The 12,239-nt window shown below is 36.8% G+C and overlaps 3 protein-coding genes across 3 annotated transcripts in view; 2 read left to right on the plus strand and 1 right to left on the minus strand.

The window, feature by feature from the left end:
- nAChRalpha1 (nicotinic acetylcholine receptor alpha1) overlaps positions 1 to 12,239 on the minus strand; it is a 100,010-nt gene that overhangs the window by 72,502 nt on the left and 15,269 nt on the right. The gene's annotated exons all lie outside the window — the stretch shown is intronic.
- The window catches only part of nAChRalpha2 (nicotinic acetylcholine receptor alpha2), an 86,927-nt gene that overhangs the window by 43,058 nt on the left and 31,630 nt on the right, over positions 1 to 12,239 (plus strand). The window lies entirely within an intron of this gene.
- LOC149032496 (uncharacterized) overlaps positions 7,097 to 12,239 on the plus strand; it is a 32,727-nt gene continuing 27,584 nt past the window's right edge. The window contains exon 1 of the mRNA XM_089172761.1: positions 7,097 to 7,303. Within this exon, the coding sequence (XP_089028887.1) occupies positions 7,097 to 7,303 (207 nt within the window). The remainder of the gene's footprint in view (positions 7,304 to 12,239) is intronic.

The raw sequence follows: 12,239 nt of genomic DNA on the forward strand, positions 1-12,239 counted from the left end.
CGATCTCTCGTAGAAACTGTCACGAATGCAATTATCACGCCACCCATCTCTCTCTCTCTCTCTCTCTCTTTATCTCTCTTTTTCTCTTTTTCTCTTTTTTTTTCTCTCTTTCTCTATTAGTATTAAATTCTCGCAACTACGAATACACATCTCTTGGCGTGATAAACTCTAACCAAACGATTGAAGAAAATATCTAATTTTTAACCCGTTTTATGAGCGTAGTTTACTTTTATTCAAGTATAATCCTTTATTTATACACCGTCATCCATAATACTTACGCGTACACGTAATTTATAAAAACGTTATTTCCTCTTTAATGAAAGAGACTGAAAAAATAAAAGAATACACATACACGAATGTACGTGGATATGGGTGTGCGTGTTTGTCGCAAGTGAAAAACCAACGCGAAAAAAAAAACATTTGGAAATTTAAACGCGAATAAACGAAAAGATTTGCCACACCGAATTTGATGCTGGCAACTATAGTACTTTTGGTGTTTTTTTCTTTTCTTCATTTCACACTCTTCACCACGAATAACGGACAGGTATCATTTCACGAAGCGAGTCCATCGCATCATTAACCCAATTAAGCAGCGAAGCTTAATGCCATGCGAGACTTTTTTTTATCCTTCATCTTCTTCTTCATCTTCTTCTTCTTCTTCTTCTCCTTCTTCTTCTCTTTCGTTGTCGTCGTTTTATATTTTCTTTTTTATTATTCAATGAATTAACGGCAGACTCTGAAAGAACCCCACCGTTGAACGAGCGACTGTGATCGTGCAAGGGTGCAAGAGAATAACCCACCTCCACCATTGAAATGGCCCTGAGACTACGCCCTTTTCTTCCCCACGTAACCCAGCTCGCTACGTTCCTTGATCATCGTCTCCCTTTTAGATCCCGTAAGCAAAATTTACATCGTTAAAGGATCGCGGTTTACGCCACGACAATTTTCAAAGAACATCTAGGGAATGAGGGAATAAATAAAAGATAAAGGGATAAGAAAGATCTGATACGTATGTAGATTCGAATAAGTACATCGAACTTTTCTAAAAGATTACTTCTCACTCGGATAGAATCGGTAAACGATGTTCCTTGAAGAATATTACGCAAATACGTTTTGTAAATTTGTTTTTCTTTTGCAGAAAAAATCAAATCATAATTTCTTCTAATAACTAGTTAACAAGGTAACTCTTTCGAAAAGTAAAGAAAGGAAAAATGATTTGTTCAATTCTTCTTGTTCCCTTTTTATTATCACAGGTGTGGATGTAGACCATTTAATAAGTTTCTGCACGACACGAAGAACAAGACAAGTGAGAAGGAAAATACAGGACGTCGATTATTATAGGAGATGTATCGGGAAAGCTTTCAGATCTTATATCGACAGGTAGACATATCGAAACATCAACGTGAATTCAAAAGCCTTTTCGTTTGGAGAGCTCTACAAAATGGTATCTTTATTTGATTTCAGATTTCATTCCAACCACTCAACGCGATCTCGTTGTAACGGTCAAAGACGGGCAAAGGAAATTTCGCGAAAAATTCCAAAGGCGAGGAAAGATTTTTCCCTCTGCTGAACTTAAAACGAATATCTTTTTTATGAGAAAAGCAAATAACAAGGGAAGGGAAGGGAAGGGAAGGGAAGGGAGAAAAAGGAAAATCATTTTCCCTGTTTAAAAGAAGAGCGTACTCGATAAACTCCGTTCCTGATTATTTGTCAAATCGGACCCCACAACTCACTTTTTATTTATCTTCGAAAAAATAATGTTATTCTAATAGGATCAACAAAACTGACCAAATTTGTTAGTTTATATTTCGTAGTAGTAAAAGTCATTTTTGAAAGAGCATAAAAATACTCTTTAAACTAGGATATATTATTTAAGCCATTAACTTTAGCCGACTGATGTTAATTTCCGATAAACCACCGAGTGTTAGTTCGAACGAAAATAGAAATGTGATTCGGGATTAAAAGATCACTATAAAAGAGTAATCCGATTGGCTTTTAAATCCGGGAAAAATCTTCGACCATCGTAACGGAGGAAGGTAGGTAAAGAAACGATCAGTAGCAAGAACAGGAGAGTTCATAGGTCAGGCATGATTGATCCTTCGATTCAAAAACTGTTAGCCAATATAAAACGATCGCCACTTCTTCTAATTTTCTTTCTATTTTTTTCTTTCTATTATTAATTCTGCCAAGCAAATTTTCACGCAAACTCGAATTATCGATAAACCTTTATATTCCTTTTTTTCTATTCTCTTCCTTTCCCCATGCTTTATCGTTGTAAATTCTGCTTAATCATTAATATCGATTTTCTGTAAATATATATTTCCTCCTACTTCTCTGACACACACACACTGAAAGAGAGAGAGAGAGAGAGAGAGAGAGAGAGTAAGAGAGTAACCAATACTCGTTAATTAATCGTGTTAATTGATCAAACGAAATGGGGTGGTAGAATGTAAAGCCAACGACATTGATATCCTACATTAATTTCAACCCCTCAGGAAAAGTTATATTTGGAATTCTTCTAACTTCTTAATGACGTAATTTCGATAAACGTATTCGCTAATTGCACGAAATATCATTAGCAAATCGAATGTAATTCATAAGCTCGAGTATGGGTACTCGAGTTATCGCTTTCGAGAGCATAGAAAGGCTCAACGAGTAAATTTTTCTCTCTCCCTCCCTCTCTCTCTCTCTCTCTCTCTCTCTCTCTTTTTGAAAAAACACTTGAGAAGAAATGGAAACAAAGAAAGGGAGAAAGAAAGAGGGAGAGAAAACGTATTAACAGTTGTTACATATAAATACAAAATACAATACATTTGCGCGGAAAATTCAAACGTTATAGGGTTGCCAAGGATAATGAGTTCACGTTTCTATCGCGTGGCTCAATTTACCATCTCGATGTTATTATTAATATTATTATTATCATCATTATTACTATTATAATTATTATAAGAAAAGAAAAAAATCAGTGATCATTCGTTTGGGCTAAAATGGTATATAAAATCGAGTTTGTAGGTCGGAAATGGTTCTCCAGGATTTAGAGTAGTACTTCGTTAAAATTTATTCACCCACCTATCCACCTACCCTCTTTCCACCTCTTCGTCCTCCCAAAAAGCCAGCGACTCGTTTGGTTGGATAGAGTTTTATGCGAATACAACGACGAAGGTAACCGTTGTGGGTAACGGGAAAGAAGTGAGAAAGCAGATGGAAGGGTAAGCCGGGGGAGAAATAGGAAAGGGTGCTTTTTTTTTGTCGACGTCGGCTTGGCTGTGCGTTTTCAACAACAAACAAATCGGCACAAGAGCTAGCTCGTTCAATTTAACGTAAAGAAGCGAGCGCGTGACCGGGTTAAAAACATCCCTCCGTGCTCGCCGCCTCTTTTCATCGGTTGGGCATGAAAATGTCCCCCAAAAAATAGAAGTAAAAAAAACAGAGAGAGAGAGAGAGAGAGAGAGATAAGCGAACTGGACTTTTCAAATGTGCGTCCACATTTTTTCTTTCTTTATTTCTATCTCTCACTCTCTCACTTTTATTATATTATTTTTTATCTCATAGAAATTCATACGAACCATACTTAAACAGTACAATGTGAAAACTTTATTCCCGAGCGTATCGCGCATAAAATATTTTTTGGCCAGCAATTAAAAGAAAAATTTTAACTATAATCTCTCTCCCTCTCTTTTGTTATTCGTTGAGATAAAAAATATTTTATTCGTCGATCGCATTCCTCCTTTAATATTAGATTTCTGAAAACTCGCAGATAAACGACTATTTTAAAAAAGTTTTCCTCTTTTTTTAAATGGAAGTTTGAACGTCGAATTTAAAGTAAGTTAAATCTTGCAATTAGTATGATTATATAGATGAAATAAACGTGCAGACGAGGAGAAAATGTTTGTGAAAAAAAGAAATTTTAAAAGTTCAACGAAAGATAAAAATTACTATCGATGATTTACAAATGTTATTCTTTTTCCGTAAGTGGTAATAAAGGTTTGGCAGATTGAAATATTGCTGGTTATCGGGCATGCCAGTGTAATATCGTTGTCGGCCATTATTAACGACGTTATCGTCATTACCAACGTGGAGAAGAGAAGAGAAGAGAAGAGAAGAGAAGAGAAAAGTACAAAAAATCAAAGAGTACAAAAAAAAAGAAAAGAAGAAAATGGTAGACGCGATCGCGAGGGGGGGATAGAAAAACGATTTATCGTCGTCGACTCGATCCTCGATCGATTACAATATTTTGTCCAAATCCCATAAGCAACGTATACGTGCACATAGGATATATGTAGGTACGCCTAGGATGATGAAAAAAAAAGGGGAAAAAAGGAGTGCACGTAGGTGTAGTAGATACACGTTCATATGTGACCCACATGTATAAACATTGTTAACCGACACGTGTAGATATATATCCACGTAAAACCTATAGAGTAGTAGTGTAGGACGTGCCAAGAATTAGCAGCCGTTTTCGAAGCTTTCAGTGAACCAAGCCAATATCGTAGAAGACAACTGACGGATATGAGATTGTCGGCAATTTGTTGGCTGCTAAAAGTCGGCTAGGGATAAACGACTCTAGGTAAGGGTTGTTATTTCGACGCCAAGAAGGAAGGAAGAAAGGAAGGAAGGAAGGAAGAAAGGAAGGAAGGAAGGAAGAAAAGTGGCATGTGAAAAAGGAGAGAAAGCTCAAAGAAAAATAAGAATAACTAAAGAGAGATAGAAAATGGAGATCGGTGGTTATAAGGCTAGCTTTTTTAGTAACTTACTCACGTTCAAACATTATTTAGAGCTCGAATAGCGGGTACCGACGTGTTTCCTGAAAGAATCGTCTTTCGAGGCCAAGAAGACGTATTCCACATCTGCGGTAAGATAGTGGATTCATTTGAAACTTCAAAATCCCCAACCTCACCCCACGCAACCCCTCCTCTTCCCACCTAGCTCGGCATGAAACGAGCTAGACGTCGTGCCGCGAGTGACAACAAGACTCCTCTTTTCCATTCTTTCTTTCTTTCTTTCTTTCTTTCTTTCTTTCTTTCTTTCTTTTTCTCTTATTCGTTGACTCGACCCTTTCGCTCCTCTTCTTCCTATTCCTTTTTTTTTATTTTTTCTTTCCTTTTTTTTTCCTTCTAACCCTTCCTGCAAATTTATGAAGCACAGAAAAAGGCAGACGAAATCCATTGTACCTTTACTGGAAGAGGATTGCGATGCTGCACTGCTACCGCTGCTGGTGATGTTGGTGCTGCTGCTGGTGCTGCTGCTGGTGCTGCTGCTAGAGCTGTGGAGAAACTCTCTCTCTCTCTCTCTCTCTCAATTCTTTCGTTTTTATATACTTTTGTTTTTTTTTCTTTTTCCTTCTATCCTCCCTCATCCTGTCTGCCGTACGCAAATACCAAATCGAGCTCACTTTCTTGTATCCGACGAAGTAAACTCCAAATCCGCCTGGAGTATTTTTCAGACAAAGTGTTCCATCTCTCCACCCTTCTCCCTCCTCCCACAACCCTCGTGATTACCATAGATAATACTATTTGAGAAATACCTACCCTTATTTACCGTTAGATTTTATAACGCGGAAAGATAAATGATATAAATCAAATTCGTTTATTTTTCTTTTCCTACTTTTTGTTCTTCTTTTTCTTTTTTATAGCAACGCCCATAAGATGGAATCGTAATATCGTTTCTCTACTTTCTTTTCTTCCCTTCACGCTCGAATGACCCGATTTGTATCTAATGAAAGAAAATTAGATTATAAAAAGAAACCCAGAAAATAATATACCAAGATCAAATATTAGTACGAAAGTTTAAAACCAATGAAAGGTATATATTTCTTACTGAAGAAAAATAAGAAACAAAAAAAAAACCATCTTTTTTTATATTTTTTAATCAAAGACAAGTGGAACCAACAACGCACCCATGAATATTGTTTCTTTTTCCTTTCTAGTAAAATTGGTGGAAGGGGAAAATGCAGATTGCATCGATGAAAATAGTACGCGTTTTTTTACGATCGTAGAAAGCACTTTTACTCTCTCTCTCTCTCTCTCTCTCTACCTCTCTTTCTTACGTAATCGCGAATGCAATTCTAACGTAAGAAAGAACTCTTAGAAACTCGGTAGAAAATATCATTTATATTCGAGCAGCCGAGTGCTGAGTAAAGGAAAAAGAAAAAAGTGGAAAGAAAGAAAAGGATGAGATGGGTGTGAGGTCAGGACGAAGATGAGGAACGGAGGTGAGTGGAATGAGAAAAGGTGGCGGAAATGGTAGTACCAATGGCAGTAGCAGTATTTACCCCGTCCTGTAATAAAATTTCAACTTAACTGCACACACAATGAGAAAGTTAAAAGGGCATAGATAGTACTTTCTCGTCCGAGAAAGAACAGCGAGTGAGTTAGTTACCCCTAGGTTCATTTCACTACCATTAATCTATGAATTACTTACATTACTTACGATAAGGAGTATCCTTAATGCGTTCGACAAATTTTTTACCGGGACTGTTAGCGACCTTTGAACTATCGTAAACTCTAATCCTTCCTTGGAAAAATAAAGACGAAAAATTTACACGATCTAATGATTTTTCTAAGCTTGCGTTCAATCTGACAAATAAATAAAATAAAACGAAGGTGAAACAGCTTAAAAGGAAGTTTAGTTTTAGGTCCAGCAGGGTTTAACGACGATCTTCTATACAGGAAATTACATACGATGCCTAGCCGATATTTCCGTTAGCGAGAGGGATAAACACCAATAGGATTAAGTTACTTAAGGGTTCCTTCCTTTCGCTTCCATTAACCTACGATATTCTATGGGAGAAAGTACACCGGGAACACACTAATAAGATCCATATTAGTAGACATATTACACACACACACGCATATATATATATATATATATATATATAAAAATTGCACGTACAAATGAAAAAGAACAAAATCAACAGTAGCGATGTGTATATCCTTCTCTCTTCTCCATTTCAACTCTGTGTATTAATGTAGTCGATGTGTGTGTATGGGTGTACAAGGGTGTGAGCTTATACGTTACATTAAAAGCCGCGCATACGCTATAATACATAGATACATATACGCGTGTATATATATATATATATATATGTATACTTAGAATGCACGAGCATGCGGTGAGTACATGCACCTCCGGTCTACCTGCAGCGATAGAAATTATGCAAAGCAGCAGCGCTATGCGGGACGAGAGAGAACAAGAGGAACACGAGGTGGCACAGTGGGTGGCACATGAGGTGGCGCAGGGATCATGGAAACGGGACAAAAAGGAAAAACTGCGGACTAAAAATGAAGGGATGCAGGAAGAACGAGTAACCGAGAGAAGAAGAAAGAAAAATAGATAGAGATAGAAAGTGGAAGCAGAAAACAAGAAAGAAAATATTTAGCGCAGACTCTCCAGAGAAATGAGAAAGAGAGAAAAAGAAAGAGAATTATGAAGCAAATGTGGTCACCTGCTTGCCTCTGTTTACACGCCTGACGAACTCGTAAAGAGAATGAAAAAGAATGAAGATAAAATGAAAGATAGAATGAGAGATTGAAAGAGAGATAGAAAGAGAGAGAGAGAGAGAGAGAGAGAATGGATGATATGGTAAAATATTTAACGACTCATGAGAATTATATACGCTGAACTAAAAACGAGATTACATTAAATTTTGAAAAGTCGTCGATTTATGAAAGACAAAAATCTTTCTTTCTCTCTCTTTCTTTTTATTCGTTAATATGAAGACACAGGATGACGCACGAATAATCGACAACAGGGAGATAAAAAAGAAAAGAGTGAATCTACTGCAACTCATAATCCACAGTTCTCTTCTCTCTTTCTCTCTCTCTCTCTTTCTCTCTCTCTCTCTTTCTCTCTCTCTTTCTCTCGATTCCGGATTTACACGTATGGATTTTCACCGGTCGCCATGTTGACCGTGGTCAGTGACGAATGGCTTCTACGCAGACTCGCTATAATATCCTATTTTAGGTCAAACTTACTCAACAGTTGCTCGTGGAATACGGGATACAGTTTTCAAATGTAGTAAACCTAGAGAGCACTGACGTAAACTTTATATCTATAAGTATACTTAAATGCATTTAACCTGTATCTACTTATGTTAAGTTATCTAATACTGCAATTGACAGATCTACTATTCTAAATTACAATTATTTAAACTTACGATTATTCTCTTCTAATTCTAATCCGATATTAAGATGATGTTAACTCGAAACAATTAAGATCGATAAAGTACTTCTGGGCTATCAAGTCAACTCGTTTATGATTATTATTATTAACATCGTTATCATTCCTGTGTTCAACTACGAAGCTCCCTGATTCAATTTCCTATCACCTACTTGTCTAACAATATCTTCCATCTGCTTACAAGCTGTAAGCTGTCGAGCTACGTTTTATAAAAAAAGAGAAAAAATGACAAAGTTATCGAATCAGAATGATCAGAAACAACGTGTCATTAAATTATTAGCTTTGTTAACTGGTCTGGACGAATTTCTCGTTGATTTTTAACACCCTCGTTGCAGACGTGGTACGAAATAACGACGATAAAGCGTTTTATTTCCTGACAAAAATAAAATCAAGGGTCAAGCGCCATCGTTTTAAAGTAGGAACTTTATTAATTCCTCGCCATGTTAACCGTAATAACGATGGTATTTCGCGGTCTGCTGGTATATTTTCCTCGTTCGATCGATACGATACAAATTTTATCGTGATTGGTGTCTGCAATATTTATGTATGTACATGACATTTTATAAAGTTAATTAGATAGGAAAAGAAAAGTTGGATATAGAAGGTGGGGTCGAAAAGAACAGCAAGATTGGCAGCAGTATTCGACTAATCTCAAACATCAATATTAGTACTAAGCCTTAGACACTGAGCTTGATTAGGGAGACAACGGATATTCCTCCTGTATATCCCAGCGTGTACCACAGAGACCCGATGGAGCATATTGTGGATCTTGTGCAGTATTGTCGGCAACGAACGAACCAACCCCTAATGCACTCTCTTCTCTTACCACCACCACCACCATCACTAGCATCACCACTACCATCATGGTGATCATCATCGTTACTAAACCACCCTTTTTTAGTTCTTTTCTTCCTCGAAGCTTCGTTGGTTTGAATTTAAAGCCACCACCACCACCACAACGACCACCACCACCATTACCAACGTTACCTTGCTCAACCTTTCCTTTCATTCTCATTTACCATCCGAGTAACCCTGTAAAACTCTTTCCAACTGTCATCCCTCGTGGTATATACGATAGCAATTGTAAGTATTAATGAAAAAAAAAAAAAAAAAATGAAAAAAAAAAAAAATGAAAAAAAAGAAAAAACAGGCAACGTGCAATGTGTGCATATATAATCTTACGTACGTAGGTATCAATTAAATATAATTTCGAATGTCAAAACACGTAATATCGGGAATGCAAGTTTTTAATCTGTACAAAAGCCAATCGATAGAGTACATCTTCCAATCTAAACTTTATCATTGAGTTCATAACTTTTAAGAATCGAACGAGGTATCGTATATGCATACTATATTAAATTAAAATCAATATAATAAATATTTAAATCTTTTTCAATGAATTTTCAATGAAATATACATTTTCTTGGAAAAATAAATAAATCAAAGTAAGAATCGAAAATCGAATGAGCTATAGAAACCTTCAAGCAACCCCTTTTGAAGGAAGGTTTAACATTTAGAAAAGTTTCCGTGAGCATCAGACTGTAGTTGGATGAACAGTCTCGGACAAGGAGGAAAGACAAGGGGGAAAGGGTGAAAGAGGGTGTAGAAGTTCATGCACGGCCGCGCCAGGCCTGGACAATGGCCTGGAATCCGCGATAAGGGTAGACAGGACCCACAAAGCCATTTCAACAAACCCACATCGTGGTTTTTCTTTTTCTCCGGCGAAACCAACCGAAAAAAGAGAGAGAAATAGAAGGAGAAAAACGTCGAGACGACGACAGTTCGAATGAAAAAATAACGAGACCTTGGACGGCGGTTTTTTGTTTTCTTCTTTTTCTAATCTATCGATCGCTTGCATCCTATACGCTGCGTCCTGTGTATGGGTGTTGGAAAAAATACCATTTACTTGTTATATTATATATAATTATATATATATATATATATATATATATATATATATATATATGCATATGTAATTATAATGGACGAGAAGAGATGAGAAAACAAAAACGAAAGTTCAATGAAATTCGATAGAAACGCGTTACTTTCACATCGTTGACCAGCAACGTAATCGTAGATGCGCGCTATTTAATCGAATAATATCCGGGCCATCAACTTCACGCTAAAATAATGCACGTTAACGGTCCACTTTCAATGATTCTTGTAATTCTCTAACGGGATTCTATTTTCATCTACTCGCGTAAACGTACTCGCGTAAACGTACTCGCGTAAACGTACTCGCGAATTTACGACTTATTCGTGCCGTTTGGTGCTGTTGTTACTATTGCTGCGAGTTTCATAAAACTTTTATTTTGTTCCTTTTTGTTGTTGTTGTTTTTGTTGTTGTTGTTTCTTTTTTTACCATCCCTTCCCTCCCCCTAAACAAAAGTACTATAAAAAGAAACAACTGGAGAAAATGGAAAAAAACAAGAACTCGACTAGGAAACATCATGAAACACGTTCAAAGGGTGAACTCGAAAGCGAGGGCCCTTTAATTTCAGGAAACGCGCGGTTCAATTAAGCTGGTAATTACGAAAGTCGTGTAACATAACTCAAAATTCTGGAAACAATTCTATTTATCGCTTATTTCACTGGTATAACGATTCTACATACGTTACAATAACGGAAAACAATTACAAAATATAGTATAATATATAAATAAATAATCGTAAATTATTCAATTAATCGTCGAATCGAATTTCGAAAAGCTTAACGATTCGTATAAACTAAAAACTTTGTAGCAATAAACTCGTGATAAATTAATAGATATAATGAATTTACGATGAGCATAATTAAAGAAAAATCCTATCATCGGTCTTATAACAAATCTTATAAAAATAAAAACAAAAATAATATGACCAATCACGAGAGACGACATTTTGTCAGACTGTACCTTTTCCAGTTAGATAGACCATTAAAGTAGAAGCCTATTTGGTGATTCCAGTTGATCCTATTTAGGCGTTTAAGCCTCATCCGTAGCATCCGCATAGTCTCCGTTTCGTCCATACGTAGGTACGAGCAAAGGTGATGTCGAATCACTGACCGGATTTACATGTGAATTGTATCCGCTTAACAAGCTACAGTATATATCTGTGACACGTTCGAGTTTTACGATAAAGGGAATGAGGGGCAAAGAAAGAGAGACAGAGAGAGAGAGAGAGAGAAGGGTTTGTGGAAATACACACGAAAGGCAAAGTTCATTGACGTCGTCGTGGACGAAAAAGGGCTTGTTCGACAGAGAGAAAGAGAGAGAGAAAGAGTTCAAATTAAAGAGAGGAGCTTCTTTTATCTCTAAGTCCTTTCTTTCTTCCTAGATAGATACCAACCACTAGCAGCACCAGCTGCTGCAACAGTAGCAGCAATAGCATCACCACCACCACCACCACCACCACCACAAAGAGAGGGTAGTCTCTCCAGCTGCTCTTTTAACGCTCATCCAAGATGAAAAATTTACGACCGAAGGAATATCCGAGGCGATAACCAAAGACACACGCCAAGATAGTAGTATACTCGCTCGCTTTTTTTTCTTTATCTTTTATTTTGTCTTTTTTCTTTCTTATATCTTTTTGATTTTCTTGCTTTGATACTATCCACAACGTAGGTCTGTATATTTACGGTAAAAAAGGCAAAAGGGCCGCTCATTAAAATTCTTTATCGTCCATGCTTAGAAACATCGACGTTAATGCGTTAAGATATTCTATATATATATATATATATTTGTATCTCTTTTAAGTATTCTCCTCCTTTCATGAAGTTGTCAAGCTGGTGGCTCCGGTCGTCGACGTTCCGTTTAAAAAAGAAGTCTCTTATAAAAAGCTTAATTTTCCTGATTTTACGGGCTGCTTGGTTTTACCGAGCTTACAACGGATAACACCGTATCTCCCTTCCTTTACACCTCTACGAAATGGACTTACGAAGGTTGCCTTATTTTCCTTCTTTCTTTGCTAAACTAACGTTGAAGGAAATGCTTGTCCAACAAGAAGTCATACCCATCTCGTGTTCGAGTTTTTATTCCTGTATGCGTCTTTAACTCTAACGAAGAACCGACTTACTGGTCCTTT

The sequence above is a fragment of the Polistes dominula genome, unplaced genomic scaffold (genome assembly GCF_049000335.1).
Source record: "Polistes dominula isolate Pdom_NZ unplaced genomic scaffold, Pdom_raw_medaka contig_23, whole genome shotgun sequence".
In the NCBI taxonomy this organism is placed as follows: domain Eukaryota; kingdom Metazoa; phylum Arthropoda; class Insecta; order Hymenoptera; family Vespidae; genus Polistes; species Polistes dominula.